At 42.7% G+C, this 24,577-nt stretch overlaps 1 protein-coding gene across 1 annotated transcript in view; it reads right to left on the bottom strand.

Annotated features, from left to right (window-relative positions):
- The window catches only part of MAML2 (mastermind like transcriptional coactivator 2), a gene marked incomplete at its 5' end in the record, with an annotated part of 208,199 nt that overhangs the window by 62,076 nt on the left and 121,546 nt on the right, over positions 1-24,577 (bottom strand). The window contains one exon of the mRNA XM_015641751.1: positions 552-2,003. Coding sequence (XP_015497237.1) covers positions 552-2,003 — 1,452 coding nt within the window. The remainder of the gene's footprint in view (positions 1-551; positions 2,004-24,577) is intronic.

Here is a 24,577-nt window from a genome sequence, read left to right as displayed (position 1 = left end):
CTTAGTTTTTCTTTGCCAAAGCGATAGCAAATGTGCAAACAGTATTTTTTGTCATATCAGTCAAAAGATATCTAAAAACAGAATTTCATAACCCTGCCTCCCTGAGAAAAATGATGGCACAAAAATTAACATTGTAAAACACAGTATCTAAGATAACATAGGAATTCATGAAAATTTTGACTTTCAAAAGAGCCTAAATTTTTGTAAGCTAGAAAGCTTAGATAGGAGTCCAAAATACGCTTGCATCTGCCCTACTATCTCACCTTTCTGACAAGTATCCACATAATATATAGCAGTGACATATTCATTCCATTGCATGAAGAGAAAAGTGTTAGGAGCATGTGCTTCTTGAAATTCTTCTAAATGTGCATTCATGATACACCTGAATAGCTGTTAAACATGCTATCACCAGCTCTGCAGAAGTGCATGCTGAGAGGGTCATTAAGTGCTACCAGGACACATATCCCACAGGCATGAGGCCAGGCTGGAAAAGCTTTTTTATTACTTGGACCAGAACGATTCTGTAACAAAGAAGGAGGAATTTGTCTTACCTGTCTGTGCTGCTGAGAGACTGGATACTGCAAACCTGAGATTTGCTGGCTTTGCTGCATTTTCTGAAGCATCATTTTTTGCTGCATTGCTAGGGTTACATTAGGCGGCCTCTGGAGAGACTGGTTTGGGAGAGGCTGAGCAGTTTGTGGCTGCGGCTGTTGTTGCTGCTGTTGCTGCGGCTGCTGCACGGGAGCTGAACCCTGTGCCTGCTGGGTGTAGTGCAGAAGGGTAGGCTTGTTTTGGGAACCCAAAACCGAAGGCATCTGCTGGTTTGTTTGCTCTGAGTTAAAGTGAAACAAAGGCTTTGTGTTGCCATGATGCTGATCTAGAGGTGGCTGAGCACTGTTGATAAAATTTCTGTTGAGGTCCTGAGGCTTCTGTTGCATGATTATGTCCATGGGATTGCTCTGGGGAGTGGTTGGTTTATAAACATAGTTGTTCATCCCTTTTGTCTGATTTCCATTCACTGGCACCCCAAGCATCGCTGAGCTTTGTGGGCTGAACTGCTGCTGGCGAAAAGAAGGACTGGGGATTTTCTCTTGCACAAAGGGTCCAGGGGAAGGTCCTGATGGAGACAGAGTGGACCAGCTGGCTGTCTGGTTCTGCTGCTGCTGCTGTTGCTGCTGAATCAAGGCATGCTGCTGCCGATTGGCTGCGATCTGTTTGAGCTGCTGTGCATGAGACACCTCCTGCCAGTTAGGCAGTGGCCGACTGGGCGCGGAAGAAACCTGCGACACCTGTGTTTGAGGCACCGAGGGGATGGGTGAAGAGGCAGACATGGCAGTGGTAGCCATAGTGAAGGCTGGACCTGTAGAAGAAGGCCTCATCTGTGGGGAGCCCACAGGAGCCTGATTCATGCCTGCTGCATACTCACTTTTTATCACCATCTTATCCATCTGCAGAGATCTCACAGGGCCCCTCTGGCTCTGCTGCCCTAGGTCAATGTTGAATGGCTCATCTTGTTTTATCGTGGCGTTTATCATATTCTCTAGCTCGACATCACTCATCGGTGGCACCGATATGTTAGTCAGTTCATTAAACAGTTCCTGAAGCTCAAGGTCCATCATTTGGTCCCATGAGTCTTCCCCATATCTGTTAGGGAACATGTTCTCATGGGATGTCTGGCCATCTAAGTGTTTGCTGCAGGACATTGTTTCTCCTGGTTCTTTCTTTACCTCTTTCAAAGTCATATTAAACATGTCATTCCCACTAGCATGGGTATTGTTTGCTAGGCCGCTGGCCTTTCTTTGTGATCCTTGTCCCACAGTCATGGTTCCTGACATTGACTGGCTTTGGCAATTGTTAACATGTTGTCCACCTTGTCCCACTGAGATATTGTCACCCACTCTTATCCTCTTAATGTCAAGGAAAGAGCTCTCTGAAACACCATTGGGCCTCTTGTTGACAGGTGACAGATTTACCACCAGCTTTCTCTTCAAGGAGCCTTGGAGCTGAAAGAAGCAGAGACCAAAAAAAATATCATTAGATAATACCACAGAAATAATTTAATTGCTTGAAAGGCAACAGGCAACAGACAGGTAAGCATTGCTTAGTTGAGAAAGCTCATCCAGGCTTTTTTAGTCAATGAAGCTGTGCAGAACTGTAGGCAAACAGGCTTTAAGAGGTGAGTCTCCCTTCCATCACCACCCTTGCCATCAGCATTTTTTGAGCATTGCTGCCTCTTGTTGATCACAGATCCCCTTCCCCTCATAGGTGTGATGAGGAAGGAAGGTAGGTAGAGCTGTAGCAGGTAAAGCCTCACTGCTCCAGATATACTCCAATCTAGCTGTGCCAGACAGATCTAAAGTACTTTCAGTCAGCAGAGACAAATTCATTCATGAGATCTGCCCTTGTGTCTGTCCGGCACTGCAGGTTCTCACCCTCCTGATTTTGGTATATGATCCAAAAGAACATTTTTGACACCTGTAGAGTCCAAAAGTCCTTGAACACATCCTAATGGCACACACAAGATCAAGGCATCCTAAGCTCAAGTAGGTTGGCCAGAGATGTGTATAATTAAAAATGTTAGATGTTAACTTGTTGAAAACTGAGAATGAATTCACTGGAGCCATGTCAGGTTATGTCAGCCAAGGGTCTGGCCTTTGATGTACTGCCAGATTATTTCCCAAAGATGTATATGAATACATTAAGCCCTTGTTGTTTATGTTCTGAAACATCTCTTATAAAACATACAGTCCACTCAACACTGTTCTGAGAGTTGTAACTCTATTTCCTTTCCCTTGAATATTTACAATGATACTTCCATTTGCTTGCCAGCCCTGTGGGCCTACCAAAGGAAAAGAGGTTCATGGCTCTGTCTGCCTGATCTACTCATTTGCTGTGGTTGTACACACAAATTCCCATCCCACACACAGAAAACAGAGATGTCAGTCCCATGAGCTGAAAAGCTTGGACTTGGTACATATGCCCTCAAGTAAGATGCAGATGCCCTCAAGAAGAGTTGCTTTGAACACAGTTCATAAAAGAACAGATCACTTTAAAACAAGGGCAGCTGTCCTATATTTAGCCCTGTACATTTGAACTTAGGGGTCTTTTCCAGCCTTAATGATTCTATGATTCCATGACCAAAGGGGCACGCAGCGAGGAGCAGACACGTGCACATGCAGCCCTTGCAGAGCCAGCACACATTGTCCCTGTTTCAGCCCTGAGCAATGCCAGGAAACTCAGAGGTGAAACAGGGCTCATCTTCTGCATGTGGGCAGAAGTGCAAAGGCCCTGGGGGCATCAGGACAATGCCACCTGAGAAATACCTGTGTGTCCCAGTGAGAAAATAAACCTGTATAAAATGTGATAGCTTAGGAGGCTGCAAAGGGCAGGGAGAACTGAGAACTCTAATTTTCCAGCTAAGTGAGCAAAAATGATTTATGAGATCTTCCAGTCACATTATTTTCATGATGCTGGTTCATGTACAGAAGTCCATGGCCTCTATGTCCCTCAGTTTCAGGCTTACCTATAGGTAAAAGCTCTTCCCAGGTAACTCCAGATATCAAAAATTTTATTCTGGTGTGAATACCAGTTACCTCCTTGAAAAGAGTTTAACTGAGAAATACATATTTCCTCAAAACCCACCTATTCTTCCATTGCAACATTAGGTTACTGAGTTTAGCCCTAAAAATAAAGTTTGTAATTTCTGTCTCTGACACTGAAAATCCAAATTCATATTTCAAATTAACTTTCCAGCATAGCTTTGAAATCACAGATTCATGTTTTCATAAGGACAAACATGTTGATGCCTACTTGTATTAGTCCACAGACTGTGTGTGTGCAAGAGTAATTAATTGTCATTAGGTGTCCCTCACTGGGGAGAGGTTTGGGTGGTCACTACAAAGAGCACAGACTGTCTTGGGTTAGCATGTTCCTTCTGACACTGAGTAACTGTACTTTCCTTTGGAACAAAAAAAGGTAAGTTGCACTTCCTTTTACCATCATCTTTGCTGTCAGTGTGTTTATTAGAAACCATGCTCATACACACAGATTCATCTTCCTGGGAAATGGGGAAGTCCACAGGTCATTAGAATACATGACTTGGCAGCACATTTTGCTTTCAGATGTGTTGCTGACAGAAAGGCTAAACAGATAATGAAGAGTACAACCCCTGCATATGTACATGTTTTATGTGGTTAACATGACATTCTGAGTTAATTTGGGTTTGCTTGACATTTTGAAACAGAGGGAGCTGTTTAAAAAACTCCACATTTTTAGGGCACCTGCACCAAGCTTCCTGACACACATAAAAATGCAGGTGTTACATTGTGCTGTGTGTATTATAGGCTTCTCTCCTCCATTCAAAGTAGATTCTAGCAGATAGCAGGGTGAGGTGGGTGAGCAGAGAAGTGGTTTGCCACACAAAGGCCAGCAGCAGAGGCACCATGATCTCCAGACAAATCCCTTAACCAAGCAGCCCCTCCCTTAACACGGCTTGGAGGACTCCTGGTTTCATGACATGTACTCAAGTGCCCACCAGAAAAGGCACTGTACATTTCTAAAGAATAACAAGTTGTAAATTATCACATCTCCCCAAAATCTTGCAAACATAGCCCTTGGAATGCTGACAACAGCGTCAGTCCATAGATGTCCACACCTTAAAGCAGAAATGAGAGCGAGTGAGGCTGCAAAAGCGCAGGGAATTCCAGGGACTTGACTGAGGCTGCTACAAAGGTCCTGACTTCACATCCCCCATGAGTTCAGGATATGGAGGGAGAGGGCATGGGAAGGATGTAAGAAGCCCACAGGGATGCAGCCCCCTCTACCTCCTTGCACTGTGCTGTTACCAATTATATGTTGCAGGGGAGGCTTCAGGGGACTAGGCTGTGTTTTTTCAGGAAGATGAGCAGCGTCCATCATAAGCCTCTCTGAATGTTGCCTTTCGCAGGGCACTGCTGCCCCTTTGTTTTCAGAAGGAAAAGGACCAGGGTTCCATCACTGCAATCTTTGCATTTTTCTAGCAATCACATTTTTCAATTATCAACTAAAAGTCAGTGCTGAAGCCCTTTTTACCCAAGCGAAGCACAGACTCTTCAGAAGGGAAAAAAACCAACAAACCAACTTGCCAGATTTCAGGCTCCATCTCTTTCAATTTGCAAGCTAGGATTGATCTGGGTCAGTAAACATAAAGCAAAAGTTCCTATAACACATACACACACACAGGCACATTCCTCAGATCAAACAGACTTACGATTACACATCTCAGACTGCTTGAACTGGGTAATACTGAAAGGCCCTGTGATGGGAAATGAGTGACATAACAGTAAGTGGGAGAGGAGGAAGCCCTCCATGCCCAGCTCCATCCCACAGGTAGGTGGGCAGCACTGGATGAACCAGCACAGAGTACAGGCATTTCCTGGCAGCAAGTGTTATGGTGAGACCTTGTGCTGAGCAGGCTCTGGTGAGTCAGTGTGAGTTCATGCACTTACAGCAAAGGCAGTGCTGGATGATTGATCTTCTGAAGTTAAAACTGAGCCTCTGGAGATCATTTCTGCGAGACAGCCCAGTGCTGTTCCTGGACAAAATGCTTGGGGACAGTGGAGGGCAAACTCTAGAGATGACATGATATAAACAACCCGGTGTGATACCATGTCCTGTGCAGAGGGACATATATAATATTTATAAGTTTTATATTTAAAACTTCTTCAGAGTCTTAAAGGAATTTAAGAGAGGCAGCTTTTTCTCTAATGCTCTCTGACACCAGGCCAAATCAGCAGGAGATCTACCTAGCTAATAATTAGGGCTCATCAAATCCTGGTATAAAATAAGTTCTCTTTTGGAAAAACAGAAAGGTTTTGGCTTCACCTTTCTTTTGGTTGAATTTTTCAAATAAATGTAAAACTAGAGGATTTTGCTGAATTTGTTTTTCCTGGATCAATTTTTTTTCCCCAAAAAATGGAAATAAAAAAATGTTGGTGCAAAAGCACAGCTTGTCAATGAGAAATTTTAGAGATCGTTATCTCCAAAATATCCGTATCAAACAATATTTTTATCACATCATTGATGTATTTCTGACATTACTCATGTGTAATCACCTTATATTTTTTTCTGAAAGGTCTATCCAATATGGCCAAGAAAAGAATTGTCTGTGTCAGCAGGAAATAATACAGTCTATCTACACTGGTTTCACCTTCAATGAAAGCCTTATTTTTTGTGCATTTCATACAGCTTCTACAGTTGCAATTCCTTTAGCAATTGCTCTTTATTTCATTTAACACTGTGTAGGAAGCAGCACAGTGCTCGACAGAACTCCTAGACTAACCATCCAACACCTTGAGTTTCACAGCTCTCAGGCTAAGTAAGACACAAGCTGTCCCTCTGACTTGCCCAAGTAACTCTACAGTGCCTGCAGATCAAGGCCTTGTACAGAGATGTTAGTAGTGTATCTGACTATCATTTTGAAATATTTATAGCTGGACACTCAAGACTGGGCCAAAACACCAAAATACCCCGAGGAAACTAAAGAGAAAATACTGCAGTTTGATAATCTTAGGTCGCCACTAAGCCTTTTAGTGGAAGACATAAAAGGAAGATTCCTCCCACCTTTGTTCTCCCAACTCTCACAATTTCCTACAAAGGTTTGCAGCATTCTTACATTGTGTGGTGGAATGTATGAACAGGGATGAAACTCCCAAGGTGCCACTGACTGAAACCCCACACTGTGAAGCAGGCAGTGTTAGCAGTTCCTGTGGAGTGATACTTCTGATGATAGAAAAAGCAGCTCTGGATTTTGTGCTTTTAATGTAGAAACAGCAAACAAATCCACTTTAAAAGGTCCATTTTTAGACTTTCTCACAATATGTGTGTGGACTGTGTCTATGGCTGCACTGTAAACAAAATACTCCATGTAGCTGGGGGAAGCAAAAGGGTAAAGGAATGACAGGAAATATATGAAAAACATTCAAACAATGAAAATTGGGGAGGAAAAAAATCTTTCTGAAGGAGGAAAAGATGCTGAATGATACTTATGCTGTGAAAGCACCTTTGCATTGCAGGGCTGGACCTAGCAAGCCACCCTTGAGGCTTAGAGCCTGATTCTGAATGATAGCAACTCTCAATTTCAAAATAGTGGTTTGCAGTGTTTGCTGCCAGCAGCATCACCTCCTGTGGTGTTCAGAGCTGTGCCAAGCTGGGGAGCACCGTTCCAGGCAGGGACCAGGGCTCACCAGCGCAGAGCCTCCCTGCTGCAGACATCTCCCAGCACGCAGGAGGATAAGGTGCCTTTCTCCTTTCTTCCATACCCCTTTAGCCAGACAGGATGGTCGTGGTGACTCACACCACAGCCAGCTTCAAAGCCGCAGAGGCATCCTGGGGCTGACACAGGGATGATGAGGCACCTCCGAGATCATTAGGAGCAGTGGTGTCTCTGGGGACACCACTGCTCCTAATGCCACAATCTCTCAGGCACCCTCAAGGCCTGTTTCTGACTACAGACTCAGTTTTGAGGGCTCCCACTGCCAATATTTCTATGCATCTGAAATCCATTTGCTTTGATCCTTCCCCCTCCTCACATCCAGGAGAATCTGGTTCACCCTGATGTCTCTCCTGAAAATCTCAGTAGTGTGATCCCCTTCTGAGAACCTCTCCCCAGCCCTTCTGCTCTTCACTTTCTCTGCACTGCACAAGTATATTTATTTTTAATCTTTTGCCTTCAACTGCAGCATCTACATGACACGGCTGAGGATGCAAGCATGGGAGTTGTCTTCAGAGAGATTTTAGTGCTCTTGAGCTGACAAAGTCCAATCTGCTGGATGATGCTGATCTGGTAAGCAACATTGATTTTCATGCAGGACTGAGTGACAGAGTGGAGGCCCTGGGCACGGTGCACTATGGAGAGCAGCCCCGAGAGCCGGAGTGTCCTCACAGCACCATGGCTAGGACGAGGTGGCTCCTCCATGGGTGCAAAGAGCTGTGCAGGTGTAGCAGAAGCTGCTTCTTGCTCCAGTCAGGCTGCAGAGGCTCAACTCTAGGTGTCCTCTGCCGCCCACCCCATTCATAAGAAGGGGACCAACTGCTCTCTCTGAGCCTGAGGAGGAGGAGGCACAGGTGCCTTCAGCCCTGCACTGTTGGTGAGCACAGCAGCTTGAGACAGCACACCTCCCCTCTGCCTCACTTCCCTCCAACTTAGCTAACCAGCTCCAGCAACCACTTGGATGACCAAGGTTCACTGCCATGAGAATTTTGCTCTACCCATCCCAAACCTCCTCGCTGCCCATGCCTGTCCTTCTGATCTGGGTGTCTATCCAGGCCTCTTGCAGTGGTGTCCTGACTCTGCTTGATCCTTACACGTAAGCGCCACTGGCAATAATAAAGCTGAGAGACAATTGAGAGGCAGCACAACTTTTCTTCCCTGTTTACTATGCTGTTTAGTGCCACTAAAACTGAATTTATAGTAACAAATAAGGATGTTTCTTGGCTGACAAGTACCCACTTAATTTTCATTAGTTGGGACAAGGCTGGAATAGTAATCAGTATGTTAGAAATGCCACAATTTACCTTTGCTTATGGAAAAATTATGTATCTTGCCAGCTGAACATACCAACCTAAAAATGCAACCATATTATTCACAGTGTACTGCCTAGAAACATAATGTCAGGGCTTTGGTCCAGGTTGCTGAAGCACAATAATTATATTTTTTTATGCAGATTTTACATCTGATGGATTATAAAATATCATGTCTAGTCACAGTCTTTTAGAAGAGTAGGAACAGAGAAAAACAATAGCATTTTAACTAGGTCAAGATTGCTAATCAGAGTGTAGCAGTCATTACTGTGTGCAAAACAAATAGGCATAAAAGATCTGTATTTTTTTTCTTGCAAGCTGTGTATTTGTCTTCTAAAGGAGTCTTTTATGCTCTCTCTTTCTTTCTTTCTTTCTTTCTTTCTTTCTTTCTTTCTTTCTTTCTTTCTTTCTTTGTATGATCCTTTTCAATCATGAATAAATTAACAATCACTTTGTGTGAAATCTACAGAAATTTGTGTCAACGTTTATTACCATGAAATGTGGAACAAAGCATAATGCAACCTGAGCTTTGGGAAATAGGACTGCTTAACTGATCCTATCCTGATGAGAAGGAAATATCAAATGCATTATAAATGCTGACAGGATGATCAGGCATAAAAGAGGTCATCCAATACCACCCTCCACATTGTTTACCAGTTTCATAAGTCAGCTTAAGGTATTAAAAACACATACTGTCTTGCATAGGAAGCTCCTAATCCTTAAAAATGTGTCTGCTGTTATTTGATTTGCCTTTTGGAGATAATAGCACAGCAGATTTCACCTAAGGAAAGACTGCTGAGAGCAGTTTGGTCCTGGTATTCTGCTCAGCGCTGCTCCCAAATTGTCGCTCTGAAGGCTCATTAGAGCACATACCCATGTGGGCTTGGATTACCTGTCTGAGCCCCCATCCCCTCTGCAACACTCTGTTAGCAGAAATTCAATCATTGGAGGAAGACAGTAGCTCTCCATCTTGGAAAATAAGGAAATATTTAGACCCTTTCTCTCTTTCTGCAAATCAATGCATCACACATGACACTCAAGTCAACTGTTTGGCCTTGAGGTCTTCTTCAGGGTACATTACAGTTCACAGGAGATACAGTCACCACTTGTCAATTGGAACAGAAAGATCCCTTCAGCTTGCTACTCAGTCATGCTTCCAGCATCAGACTCTATCAGCCAGGACAAGGAGGGCCCATGTCAATGAGAGCTGCCTTCCATCATGCATCAACTAATACACTTAATGAGCAACTGGAAAAATGGCTTCTTGTTAGAAGGAAGGAGTCCTGACCTTCTGCCAAAAACTTTAGTGGAGAAGTGATATTTAGGATTAAATCCAGGCCTGTGGTAAGAGGTCTCCTACAAGATTGCTGCATTTACTCGATGCTTAGGTTTGACCTGTACTAGCACCTTCCCCTGGCTCTCACCCATCATGCACAGTCACCCCATTAAGGACATTTAAGTAAGAGCAGTACTTATGAGCCTTTTTCAAAATCTTCAGCTTAAATGTGCAGTGACAGAACAGGCCAAATACACCCCACCAAGATTTGGATCTATTTGAGCAAAACAGGCAAAAATTTTGAGAGCTTTGGAAGGTTTTGGAACAACAATTAAAAAGCTTTGAAGATACTCCTATGAAGAAAACGGACAATGCAAAGGACAGATAAAAGAAAATTATGAAAGTTTATATATTAAAACTGATTAACTGCAGATCAAGAGATTATTTAGCAAACTTTAGCATCAATAAATTCATTCCTAGTGAAATGATACACTTTTTCATCCAAAGTGGATAGAGTCTGAAGAACTGGATGAGAGATTCAGAGCTCATTAAAGTCTAAAGAGGGACTGAGCATTTGTTAGGAAATGGGAAGATAGTGACTTATGAAAGGTGATGATAACATATCTAGAAGGGGAAGAAAAATATTAAACATCAAGGTTCAAACTAGTCTGTGGTTCATGGGGACTGGTGGTGCACAGGAAAAAGAGGTAAGGGGGTGGACTGGTGATTTCTGCAGGCATGTCAAAGTGACTGTGTATCTTCCCCCAATATATTTGTCATTGATGAGATGCCTCCAGGTTCAGTAAGGACACAAGTCTGGACATGTTTCACAGCTCCTGTATTTCAACACTTTAGGAGTCTGGAGCAAAACTGTAAAAATGGGATTCATCTGACCAGTATCTAGGTCATTCTGGAATGTGATGATCAATATGGAATTGTGATCATTATGGAAGGTCATTAGCAGGTTACATGAAACCCAAATGCTTTGTTGTCTTGGACTGGCACAGGTTCAGGTGAATTTTTTGTTATTTGGTCTTTCTTTGAGTACCATCTTGATGAGGAGGTTGAAAGAGTCCAAGCCCTTGAAAACGGCTAGAGAGACTGAATGGAAAGGTTTGGAAACAAGGAATCACAGTGGAAGGAATGCTTCAGAAGCTGGAAAAGGTCAGTGTGAGTAGAGGGACCAGGAGCGGTCCAGGGTACAAAAAAGGGACCTATAAGCTAAAAGGAAACCCCAGCAATTCAGATACTGAAAAGTTTACAAGATCGTGCTTAAAAGGAACGTGAGAAATGACAAGCAAAGTGGAGAGCATGAATTTATACAGGAGGATGAGAGGATGGTTGCACAAGTAGACATGTCAAATCCATGGACACATCTCTGAAGAAAGTGAAAACAAGTCCTCTAGTTTTCTCTCTGGTTAGCAAAGAGAATATTTTATAGTACAGATCATCTCACAAAAGCCTGGCTTTTGCAAAAAGGTTTGCTTTGGCAAAAGAGGTTCAAGGAGATTGCATCCAGGCAGGATTTTCAAACCTTCTCAGGGATGGGGCGATGCTGTTTGTACACTGCAGCCCTCAGGCCCTTTGTCCTGCCCCTCTGAGGCAAAGCCCAGCTGCTGAGCACACAGCATGGCTTGTGGCTTGGAGCAGCAGTGACTGTCGGTGCTCTGGGTAGCCACAGTTAGCAACCCGTCCCCACCAGCCGTGGCAATAAATGACAAAGGGTCACCACAAAACTTTCAGGTATTTTTGGCCACTATGGTAGTTTTTGGTGAAAGGGATGTGAGTGGATTCATTACAACTGATGCTTCCTATATGGCTTATTTTCCTATATGCACTGATCATTTGTTGACTGAACTCATGCAAATAGAAACAGCACTGAAAAATTAGTAGTTCTAGGCCTCTTAAATATAACAGCCTATCTCAGTCATATTTTTCCTCCACAGCACCCTTGAATGTTTCTAGAGGCAATTGTGATTGTTGACTCTGAAAATTCAAAATGAGAAAATTTCCTTGTTTGGAAATGACTGAGTGGAATAGCATCTCCTTCCTGACACAGCACACTGTGTCAAGGGGACAGACGCCTACAAGAATGGACACAGGTACCATAATCATCCTAAGAAACAATATTCCTTTGGCTATGCAGTGAAAACATCTCAGCCAAGGACTCTGAGGATCTCTAAACTACAACCAAGATCTGTTGCATCAGAGCTGCATCACTTTTGTAGCCTACACACACACCAATGATGCCTCAGGTGTGGCCACAAGCTGAACTCTTCAACTGCTCTGCTGGCTTGGAAAAGGGAGTCCAGGTATCTGGAGTAAAACCCCAAGATGTCATGCAGTGGAAATCTTCTGCAGTTGTACAGCTCCAATGCTGTGTCCCTTCATTTCTGCAGACCACAAACACAGTAAAGAGTTCGCTAGCTACTTGTCCATTTACCCTGTTACTCACAGAAAGAAAATTAAAGTATTGTGGCAGAGGCCTTAGTGAAAAGTTTCCTAGAAGACCTTTGGGATCATAAAATGATGGAGCTGTGAAGAGACCTCTGGACACAGAATCAGAGAATCATAGATTAGCTTGGGTTGGAGGGGACCTTAGAGATCATCTAATTCTAACCCCTCTGCCATAGACAGGGATACCTTTCACTAGATCATGTTGTTCAGAGCTCCACTCAGCGTGGCCTTAAACACTTTCAGGGATAGGGCACCAACAGCAACCTGTTCTCTCAAGAACTTGTTCCAGTGCCTCATCATCCCTGCAGTAAGGATTTTTTTCCTATTTTCCAATGTAAACCCACTCTTCAACCTGAAGCCACTGAATGCCTTTCTTTCAGCAGAGCTACCAACAAAGTTCCATCACATTGCTCAGGACATTGTCCAGGCAGGTGTTGAATGCTTTGAAGGATGAAGACTCCACAACCTACCTGGGCCCCCTTCCAGCTCCCCTGTTTTTCTTTACCTCTAGTCAGCAATTTGTGTTCCTTCCCTCTCATTCTTTTGTTGTTCACTTCTAGGATAGATCTGGTATGTAACTGAAAAATTTTGAACGTAGAGCAAATGGAGGGAATGTGTAAATTTGACTTTTCTCCAAGTTAACGACATATATGATGAGGGAGGAGGAGGAGATGAAAGCAATAAATGACAATGTACGTGAGAAATGTCAGTCTCTGTTTCTACACAGATTCCTTCAAGGGAGGCATCAGATCAGTAGTTTTTAAATGACATAAACAATCAAAGGGTTGAATGAGCAAACTGATGCTCCATCAGATGAATCTGAGTTGCTAAACAATGCTTTAGCTTAAGCCTGATCTAAAGTTCATTGAGATATATAGGTCTTTAAATGGACTTTGCTGGACTTTGTTTCTCTGTTCTTGGTTATAAGATTCCATGACAAGGACTTCATATATTTTTTTTGAAAAATTCTCTTCATGCATTTAGACACTGTCAAACACATTAATAACGAGCCCTGTTTTCCAGCTAAATTCCAAAAGACACCAATGCACATTCAGCGCTCCGAAAAGCAGACATCTCTTTAGGTGTCAAAATATAGATTCCAGCACATTTTTGAGAATACTAGCCAGGATAAATATAATTTTCCATTTTATAACTAATGTGAAACCTTTCACCTTTATGGTACCATTTAATGGTGACTAGAAATCGTTAGAGATGAAAGGCTGTACAGCAAACTACTATATTTGAAACTCTGGAGGTAGCAGACTGGTTCCTAGTGGACAAATGGCCATACCATTCTTGGAGCTAATTAATTCCTTTTGCCCTTTGTATGCTTTTCTTTCCTTCATAATCCTTAGCTAGGAAGCTCTGGGTCAAATGTGCTCAGAGGGCATTCACTAACCTTCCACTCTCAGAAAGAGCAACCAAAAACTCAGGGTTATCAAAGCACTTCAGTGAAACTTTCCTTGCATATTACTAAGACTAGGCTGGCTCTGGTATATGCATATTTATTCTCATTTATGGTGTGGAAATCAGCATTTTATAGCCTATTAAAATATCTGAAAAACAAATCAAAGGTATATCTGTCTAGAAATAGTCTTTGTTCTCATGCAGTCTTCTGTCTATGGTAGTCTGTACTTGGGAAAAGCCTTTGGAAAGGCCATGTAGTGTTGCTTGGGATATAGACAAATCAGAGCAGTCTCCAGGGCAGCTTTTGCTCTGGCAGGCATGGATGAGTTCAGACTTTAGGTCATCCATCAGGCACATTTCACACACACTGTAAAATACAGAGGTACATTCCTTGAGTGAAATTCAAATTCCAGGGATCCCTTAAATGCTGATATTTGCCTGCATACATGGCCTTGTTTGTGAATGTGTACTGAAGCCCAATACAACCGTGAGCCAAATCTTCTGTTGCTGTAAAGAGATGCAGCTACACTGACCTGTATCAGTGTTCTATTAAGAACCAGCCCTGAAGCCTGAAATCTGGATTACGAACCGGCATTTACTGGAAGCGCAGATTGCAGCAGGAACTTTTGTTGGATGCCTATTGCAACAGACTCCTCGCTCCTTTTTAAAGTGCCTCTAGTGTTGCAGGCTTTTACTGAGGGAACACAATGGAGCTGGCAGGAAAGCCATAGCTCTTCAACATCTCAGAAAAGCAAAAAAAAAAAAAAAAGTCCTGCAGTCCTTAAGGATACAGCACTGCTAGGTAACTGGGACAATGAATTAACAAGGACTGACTTTTCCCTCCCTCTGTTTTCAAGGATAGTAAGTAACAAAATCTGGCAGGCTGAAAAGCCCCTGCTTGGAGGAGAGAGACAAAGAGGCAGGGCTGAAATTCGTCCTGTCAGTTTAAAAAGGCAGAGTTTTGCATTTACACAATATGCCCATTCTTGTTCTCTTTGACTCATGGAAAAATATTGAACATTGGACAAGAATGTAGGAATGTGTCTGGTGTCTGATCTCCACAAAAATCTAAATGCCGTTTGCATTCACGTAAGAAATTAAAACTGGCTGTTCAGGCTCCATTGATGTGTAAAGAAAATAACAGTAGTGATAGCAATATCATTATAATAACAGCAGTAATACAGTCTTTAAAACTGGCTGTGTAACTAGTACAAATAGAGCACGAACCCAGGCGCTCCTGGCCCTTAATCCCAAACACAGCTCAGTAAAGCTTTCTAGACCATTTGCCTGTCACAAGCATCAAAAAGGCTCCTCTCCACTGACAGAATCTGAAATCACTGCTAGTTTTCCCGGGTAGTAGAGGTTAAAGCTTTTTATTGCTTTTTTTGCCTTTAGATGCTGTAATAGTTGCAGTGCCTATATTACCATCTATGGCAGACAGGCTGTGTGTCTGCCAGCTGTCAGGCAGCCTATTCATCTCCAGTTGCCTTTTGCCTACTTTCTGCAGCAGAAGAATTTCTCTTGACTAGCTTTCATCTGCTGGAGTCCCGTTCCTGCCGATGTTCCTGCAGCCTGGTTTTAAACCCAGGCTGGCTACAAGCCTGGGGAGCATGGGAGCCCGCAGCCCTGGAGAACCTGGGGCTCCAGTGTCACGTGCAGCTTGCCAGCCAGCTATGGCTCTGGGCCAGGGCAACATCACAGAACTGGCACTATGTGAGTGGGGGTTGCTGGCTAAACCCAGCCATTGGCTGGAGGGAGAGCCAGACAATGGGGTCACCATGGCCTCCACTGATGGGCTACTCTAGGATACACCAAAACACCCTCCCTCTGCTTGTCCCATGGCAGAGATGTGGAATCTGGCTACTTCTCCTCTGCTTAGAGCCCCCTCTTCTTTCTTCTCATGTATCTAAGTTATGAGATCTGTGTGGAGGGAATATTGGTACATGTAATGTCTGGATGCTCCTGACCCAGGTGTTCCTGGAAATTCCCTCAGGTACATGCCAGCATCATTAGGTAGCAGAATATCTCTACTATTGTGATATTTTACAATTTTACCTAATTTTTAAGTAGAGCTGTGCAGGAAGACAGGATGGCCAGGTCTCCAGGCCTTAAAGTCCAGACCCTATAATCATAGCCTATGCTATATCATCTTTTGCCTAAACAAATCATTCCCATTTAAGAGATGCCCTGAAATTACAAGAGGCAATGCTTGTATCTAGTGGTCTCCTCTTTTTCTCCCAGAAGGTTAGTGATCTGAAAATCTGCAGACCTGCATATTTCCTGCCCCACAGCATGAGCTAGTGACTCACTCAGGAGGTGGAGAGAGGATGAACAGCTCTGCCAGACCTTGTTGCAGCAGTAAAATAGATCATTCAGTTGCATGATGTTTGTCAAATTGGTGTGTTTATTTTAAATTTTCCTAGGTGTGACCCAACTCATCACCTCCTTACCCAGACTGTGAGAAACCACTTGAAATTTTGCTTAAAACTCCAGGGCTCAGTTTCATAGCTCACAATTATCAAACCCTGAGTTATAGGTTGCTCTTCCCACCATTTCTGCTATATGAAATTGCCTACAGAAGGGAAACGGCACCTTGAAAACCTTCCCTCACTCAGGCCAGCCAGGAAGCTCAGCCAGAGGCATTTGCCCACCTCCTTGCTCTCCAAGGAGCCTAGGTTTTAAGCTCCTGATTTTAACAGAAAGACTGCTGTAGACATCAGTGTGTCTTGGATCAGGCTCCGGCTCCCCAAGAGAAAAGATGGGCTTTGCAGCCCATCCAGATGGTTAACAGCTTTACATACAACCGCTGCCTTATTAAATCTACAGTAAATTAAATGAACACTTAAGACACTCAACCGAAAGTGCTATTGACTGCAGTAATTAAATTGAAATACCCAATTAACCACACCAGAATAGGAAATGAATATATCATGAGGCACCACTCTGTAGTGACTGAGCCAATCAGATGCTGTCTATACCTTAATTTGTGCTGAAATAATTTTTAAAGGGCGTTTATGATTACTTAAAGATGTGTTTATATAGCACATGCATATATATGTCTATATATATGTGTGTGTATATATACAAATACACACATACAGACACATATTATATTATTATATTTAAGTCTTCTGTCTGAGCTTTTAGCCTTATGTTGGCAGAGACATTAATTCCAGGTCAGCCACCATCCTCCAAGATAAACTCGCACATTATTAAAACATCTAAATCAGAAGGATTACAAATGTCCTGCAGCAGACTTTTTTTTCCTTTATTAAGAACATTTACATGAAGGTGTCTGCAGTTTCAAAGCCATTTCAGACCCAGGCCAAAGTGAATGTTTGGGGGGGAAAAAAAAAACCAAAAAAAAAACCAAAAAAAAAAAACCAAAAAAAAAAAGAAAGAGTCTTTTTCTCTCAATTTATCCAGTGCTGTCAGGTCTTGCTGCCTGCTGCTCTAACCACAGCCGCCCTAAAGGAAAAGTTTACCTTTAATTAAGACATCTAAGTGTTAGGATTCTTAGGCTCTGAGCCTCTCTCCCTTTCCTCCCCCTCCTTTTTTCAGTCAGGAATGGAAACTTTATCTCATGTACAAAGGCAGACTTTGTGCAAATCTTGATAGAATGCAGTGATAAACCTTCACTCCAGATGAGTATGAAAGGTTCTCAGCTGTACCTTCTGACAGGCCCTCCACAGAAACGTGGTGATTTTGGGGCTGCCTCAGCTCGGAGAGAACTTGGGCATGGCCACTCCACTCTGCTCTATGAGAGATGTGTACAACACCCTGGCTCTGGTTTGGCCTTTGTTGGGAGGGGAATTTGCTCTCCACAAATCATGAAACTGCAGCCACACAATAGCAGTACTCAGAATGACAAAAGGTCGAACTGGGTTACAGTCACTCAATCCTACTGAGTTATTTGGGTAGTGGCAAGGGGAGTTATTTTTAATGACTTCATGTCTTGGTCTCATAGACAATAACCAGAGAGTGTCTATGAGCCTGCTAGCCTTAATCTTTAGCTCAGGAACCAACAGATGCTGAGAAAACAGCAATATGACAGGGCGGAAGGCATCTTCCAAATTTGGAGGTTTCAGCAGTGAACACATTTCCTTTCATTTCCTCAGTCATCCCACTCATCCTGGCATTGTCCATGGCATTTCCTCTGCCTTGTCCTGGGGTGGTGACCAGGTCCTACCCCTGCCTGGTGCTGCTAATGGCTTTATTATCTTGATGCCCAATGGACAAAGCTGAGGCATGTGCCTCTCCTTGATGACACTGGACCCTGCATCACTGCATCAGACCCACATTCAAAGGGTCTGAACTGCCTTCCTCCAACCGGGCTATGGAGCTGGGGAAGGCAGAGGTGATCCTACCATGGTTCTGAAGCATTTTGGAGAGGTCATACAGGTACAGTTTCTGTAGATCTTCTCTTTGCTTTTGTCATGCCTCCATTTTGTCCACTTCCATATGCTTTCTGGACCAAACTGATCTCTTATTGTTCCTCTCCTCATAAGTGGAATTGCAGCCACTGTGGCCCTCTGCCATTGTTTATGCTGGCAGAGACCTGTAGATATTGGCAGGAAAACTTGGATGGGATTCACACAGTGACAGGGCAGGGAGGGAAGAAAGGGCACACTGTGGCCCTCAGTGCCTTTGCCTTCATTGCAGAGAGCATGTCCATGGACAAAGAGAAGAGAGGTCACAGGTGGGGTGAGAGCTCTCCTAGCTGGTCAGGAGACTGGACAGGTTTCAAAATGCTTACATCTGAAAGGTCCCTTAGATCTGTCAGCTGTCTGTAAGACCTGTAAGAGACCCTCTCTGTGGAAGTCGCTCAGCTGGCTGCAGAAGGTTTCTTCTATTTATCTGACTACACTTCTGAATACATCGTGCTGCCCACCCCATCGTGTGAAGAAGAGGTCATACAGCCAAGTACAAAATGTGCACTGGAACAGAGACACCTCAGGCAAATACGTGGAGAAGCAGAGTGAAGCTGTGCTGCTTTGGCCATTCCTCCCTCACTCTACTGCAGGGAGAGGCAGGAGAAGTGAGACTGCTGCTAACCAAGGTGTCCCATCTTCATGCTTCTGGGATGCCCAAGTGACCCAACCCTGACTGAAGGCAACAGGAAACTTGTAATAGGCCCTAAGGCCTGTCCTTGCTGCAGCAGAGCCTAAAAGAAGAACCTGGCCTGGACTGCCTGGCTACTATTCAAAATGGCTCTTAGTTATAAAGAACAAATTGTAAGTTCTCATGTAATGTCCCTGGCAAAATCCAAACTTGTAAAAGAAAAGCCTGTAAACATCATTCCCACTCAGGAGCTGTGCAGTGTTATTTTCTGACCTCGATGCACTTTGACATATCGCAGAACTACACAGGTTGAATCTCCCCCTGATGGTCTCGAATGAAAAATTTCAAAAGGTTTCTCTTTTTCTTTCCCTCACTGCCTAATACAAAGAAACATTTTGTTCATGTAGATCTAAAATGATGACATATAGCTTAGAAATTACTTCAAGTACAGCAGGGAGATTATGAGCAAAAGCAGTTCATGAGCTCTAATTCTGCATTTACCTGCCGTGAGGAGCAGGTCCCAGAGCCTGTACTCCTCCGACGAGCCCCAGGAGTGCATGAAGGATTTGTTTACATGCCCGCGGAACAAAGTCATGTCATCGAAATTATGAAAAAGGCTTTGCTGAATTTTACTTTTCTATTTTCCAGCCTAGTTGAAAGGAAGCACAGCTTCTCTGAACCTGAATCCTCCTCCACTGGCAGATTATTTATTAAACAGAGATGGTAGGCTGGAGCTGTTTTCACTTAAGGACAATTCTTTCAAAGCCTAACGGAGAAGCGGAGTTGCCATAGTTACCTGAGCAAGCCCTCAGCATAGCACAGTCCCTTCCTACAACCCAAGACACTTTAGGTCAACTTGCAAGTTTGTCAGACAAAGCTTAATGATTTGCTATTTCATGCAAGTGAATTGCATTTATCAAGCAAGAAGGTGACATGCAAACCATGGATAGGATTGCCCCCCCACCCTTTCTTTTTGCGCTGGTCCAGAAGCCCATGGGGTTCACACCGGCTGGAAAGTCTGCAGGGTATCTGGACAGCTGGGGAGGAGTTTGGAGTAAAAACACATTTAGATCTTGGCACTGGTTTCAGCTATCCAATCCAGCCCATCATTAACAGCTTCTGTACACCACTGCTCTCCTCTAGGGGCTGTAAAAATGAACAAAACCTTTGTTCAACCTAAACTTCCTTTCCTTGTCTGCTGTTCCTGCAGACTTTCCATTCTAGTGGTCCTATTGTTTCATTTGGAAATGTCAGAGAGCTGCAGTGTGCCCATTTTATAAGGAATATATTTCATTTTAGGATGCCAAAATCATACACTGTATCGTTCCACAATTAATTTACTTGAAATTTGCTTGGGTTCACTATGGCTTGTCTGAAATGGTCTTCTTTCTTTCTCTTTATTTATTTTTTCTTTTCTTTCCTTTTCTGTTTTAGGCGCCAGTATCTGTATTTAGATTGATAGCTACTACAGACACTTGTTTTGCACCTGAACAAATAGGATTGCCGAGGACAAGATTAGCTCTTTTGTGCAAGCCAGTTTGGACACTGGGCATCCCAATGAATGGGCATTTTGCTTTTGAACATCCCTTACTGGAAGCGGCAAAAAAGAGCAAATACCCTGATTGTATCATCTGTTAAGTGGGTCATTCCTACAAAGGGAACTGGAAAATCTGCCTTCCTACTCACAGTTTCCTTCAGTTCTCCTTGTAGTGTTGGAGAGACCCAAAGGGAGAAGAATGTGCATGGAGACATAATTCTCCTGAGAACCTGCTGAAATCAGGCAATCCACAAACTGGCAGTCTTATATCCTCACAGTGACCAGGTTTCCATATTTCTCTGACCTTTTCCCCTCTTAGCTTCTTCCCCCAGCAGCTTTTTATTATGGTTTCAGGCACAAGTACATCCCCACTAATCAGCACAACTGCAATTTAATTAGGAAGCAGGTGAGATGATGTAAGCACAGCAGAAAGTGGCCACATATATTGGCCACTTCTGTCATTTATAGCATAAGTTTTGTGAGGGTTTTGCTAAGGTGCTGTGATGTGGGATGGATAATGTTGCTGACCTGGGACCAGAGGCTCAGAGGGATTTAGACCTCTTAATCCTACTCAAAATTAATGGGGATTAAGTGTCAAAGCTGAGCAGCTGCTTAAACTCCACTGGAAAACTTGAGCCTGAGTTAATGTGGTCTCCACTCAAGCAGTCCTGCTGGCCTCAACTCCCCTTTCTGACCAAAATGGATGAAATGCATTTTAGAAGGCACGAGTTCATGCAGGCATGGTGTGATTCAAGTAGAAGATAGCACAGAGGATCAGGGGACAGAGAATAAAAGAGTAAATTATGAGGCAGGGAGATAAGAATGAGGAGGAAACATGACAGGGGTAGAAAAGCAGAGAGAAAAGAGGAGATGATGGCAAAGTTGGACACGTAAGGAAAAGGAACAATATTAAGGACATTAAAAAAAAGAAGGGAATGACCCATCTCAGAAAATGAGGAGGGAAGACTGACAGTGTATGATTAAGTCTGAAGAACAGTGGAGGACAGAACTCAATCTGTCCTCCATCAGCAAGATGCTGGAGAACTGAAGAAGAAAGAGAAAATGAAGCAAAGCAGTAAGGTTGTTTCTTCCTCTCTATTGTGGAGCTTTAAGGGGCAGCTTATACGTGAAGTAGCTTGTCATTAGCGCACTTTTGAGGATGTACCCTTATTATGATCTACTTTTAAATAGATGGTTATATTCAAATAGCATGTTCATGGCTGGGTGATTGACACAGGGGACATTTGACTTCCAGAGACAATAAACATAAAATATCACCACACGATTGGAATTTTGGTTACTGAGGGTCTTTGCATTTTCTTCCTCTCTTTGCCAACACTGAGTGCATTCCAGTCAAATTTGACAGACTGGCAGGAGTCTCAGCAAAGCAAAATTCTTACAGATTTCCTGAAAATTAGTGGCTGGGAAGAGAATATCCAGTAGATAAGGGAGGTGCTGGTTGAACCCACGCATACTTATTCACCAGAGGCTGGCACAGGTACAAAGTGACCCAGCTGGCATCTGCTGTCTTTTGCCTGGTAAGGATGTTATAGAATGCAGGAGAAGGAACTGGGTGTGTTGTGGTTGGTAAAAAGAAGGAATGCTGCAAAGGGACAATGATTTAAATCTGTAAGAAACCCAGCTTTCTTTTTCTGATTCTTTACCATCTAAATTTTCAGAGGTAAATTACCCTGGATGATTCAGGCCATAAAAGCTTTTGAGTCATCCTCAGTATTTAGCTGTGAAAGATGAGACAGTTCAGTTCAAATCACTCATCTGAAGACATGTTAAATAATTAACAGTATATGGTTTGCAATGCCATTTACCATCCCACGGGGTTGCTAGTCCTCTGACCTTGTAACAGCCTTATTTCATAAACAATGCTCCGCAGGACTGCACATTGACAAAACTTCTTAAAATAAGGAACTGTAATTCAATATCAGCCTAATCAATACGTGTGGTGGAGCAGGTAGTTTGTGCTGGTTCTTTTGGGACCCAAGTAAACAGAGTGAGTTGAACAATAGGGAAAACTGCAAAGGAAAGAAAGGGAATGTGGTATACACCAGTGCCAAAGCACATTCATACTATGTAGTAAACTAAGGTCACTGCCTTTGTTAAGAAAATCTTGGCAAATTGCTTCTGCTGTAGAGGTCAGGCAATTATGTTCACAAGGAAACACAAACTTGCACGTTATTTAATGTTTCCAGCCTCTGTAGCACAGTCCTACGTCAGTTTAAATATACAACATCCCTGATGAGTAACAGATACTGCTGAACAAGCTGCTTTCCTCCAAGCTCAGTTCTAACAGTGGTAGAAACATTTTACAGCAAAGCTGGTTTTTCGCTAAGAACAGCAACCTCTTTGAAGTGGAAAAATATCGAGAACAACTCAAAATAAAATTGACTGCTTTATTTTTCCTCTTTTCAAGTTTTCTATTGTATGTGAGTTTTATTTCTCTTTGTTTCCAGATTACTGGTTTTTTTTGTTTGTCATTTCATTTTTGGATTCACAGTGCTTGCAGCACAGGTCAGTTTCTCTACTCTCTGACTGGCTGAGTGTCCTTTATCACATATTTGTCAAATAGTGAAAAGATAAACTAGCAGATAATCACTAAATGTTATGGGCTGACATTAGCAGCAAACTAAAATGCCAGGTCATTCAGAAACTTGCAGAACTAAACTCTCTTCCAGGAAACTAAAAATAAATTTTAAAAAGATCACTATTTTTTCTGCTTCCATTTTTATTTAGCTGAACTGCTAACTATAATGTGCAGCTGTTGGCTGAAAATGATCTTGGCATCAGAACACTGTAAAGTGGCAAATATGGCACCATTTGTAAAAAGGTTCAAGGGAAAATGCTTGTACCAGGCAAAATGCATATAAAAAAATTTTGTAAAATAATATCTATAGGGGACACCGGAAAAAATAGGATATACTGGAGAGGTCCAGCTCAACTTTAGTAAAGGAAAATTGTACTTCACAACTCTACTAAGGATTTTGCAGTAGGTATCAAGCATGTGAACAAGAGGTATCCATTTGATATAGCTTAAAGGGGAAGCTTGTGCCCAAAGGCACTCAGCAAGATCACTTGCTAGAGATGCTAAAAAAAATTAGGCTGTTGTGGGTAAGAGGAAAGGTCTTCACATTGCTTAAAAGGCAGAACTGAAGGGTAAGAGCAATTTAGGAGTGAAAACTCACAGGCAAAGATTATCAGCATCTAGATGATAGAGGAGCAGATGAAGTTCAATATAGACAAATATAAAATCCAGCACGTACAAAACAGTCCTTACTCTACCTACAGGGATGAGACCTAAACTCAGTCCTTGGGAATGAGATCCCAAGGTCAGAATAGACTGTGCTATAACACCATCTCAGTGCTCAGAAATGCAAGTGCTCAGACAGCAAGCTGAACGTCAGCAAAGGGACAGAGAGCAAAGCAAAGACACATTGTGCTGGGAGTGTCTAAAACCACCCCCATTCAAAACCAAAAAGATAATAGAAAGAAAAATATACAGATAAGGGCAAAAAGGACTATCAAAGAAAAAAAAATAAAACCTCTGTTCACAGAGGAACAATTTAAATAGACTAAGATTTTTTCAGGCAAGGAAAGGAAAATTTGAGAGAGAAATATGAACAGAAACTGATGAATCTTCCAATTCAGAAGTTGGAGGACATCATGTCAAATGAGCATATGGCAAGGTAAAAGCAGACAAGGAGGTCCTGATGTGAGATACAGCTACAGAACTATTTTTAGCAGGATATCATTCATGCTGTAAGTTTAAATGGGTTCAGAAAGCAACTGGATAAATTAATTGACAAAAAATTCATTCAAGTTATTGAATGCAAATATTCCATTTATTGATACTTAGCCAAAGATGGCTGGAGGCTGGGACAGCATTGTGGGGAAGGCTGGTGTTTGCTTACCTGGTCATAATAAAGACCACTAGGTGTAATCACATACAGAATCAGACAGTCTGGTCTCAGACAGTCCAGACTTTGTGCTGTTTATGAAATGAAATTAAAAGTGCACTTTTTTTCACTTGCTTTGTTCATCTAAAACTGCTCTTGGTTTGGGGGTGAGCACTTAAGAAATAAATTTTGAAGGAATACAAAAAGTTTTTAAGATCTCATATCTTCTGGGCTGCAAATGTCATTTGTTATAATTATGTTCATATCACAGCCACAAAAATGGAGCTTTCATGTGGTAGATGTCATTGAATGCTGGTGTAACAAAAAAACCCACTAATAAATGCTGATGGGATCTGTTGCTGGGTATTTCTG

The sequence above is a fragment of the Parus major genome, chromosome 1, assembly GCF_001522545.3.
Source record: "Parus major isolate Abel chromosome 1, Parus_major1.1, whole genome shotgun sequence".
Taxonomy (NCBI): Eukaryota; Metazoa; Chordata; class Aves; order Passeriformes; family Paridae; genus Parus; species Parus major.
The sequence above is the reverse complement of the archived record's forward strand: the minus strand, read 5'-3'. Positions and strand labels throughout refer to the sequence as shown.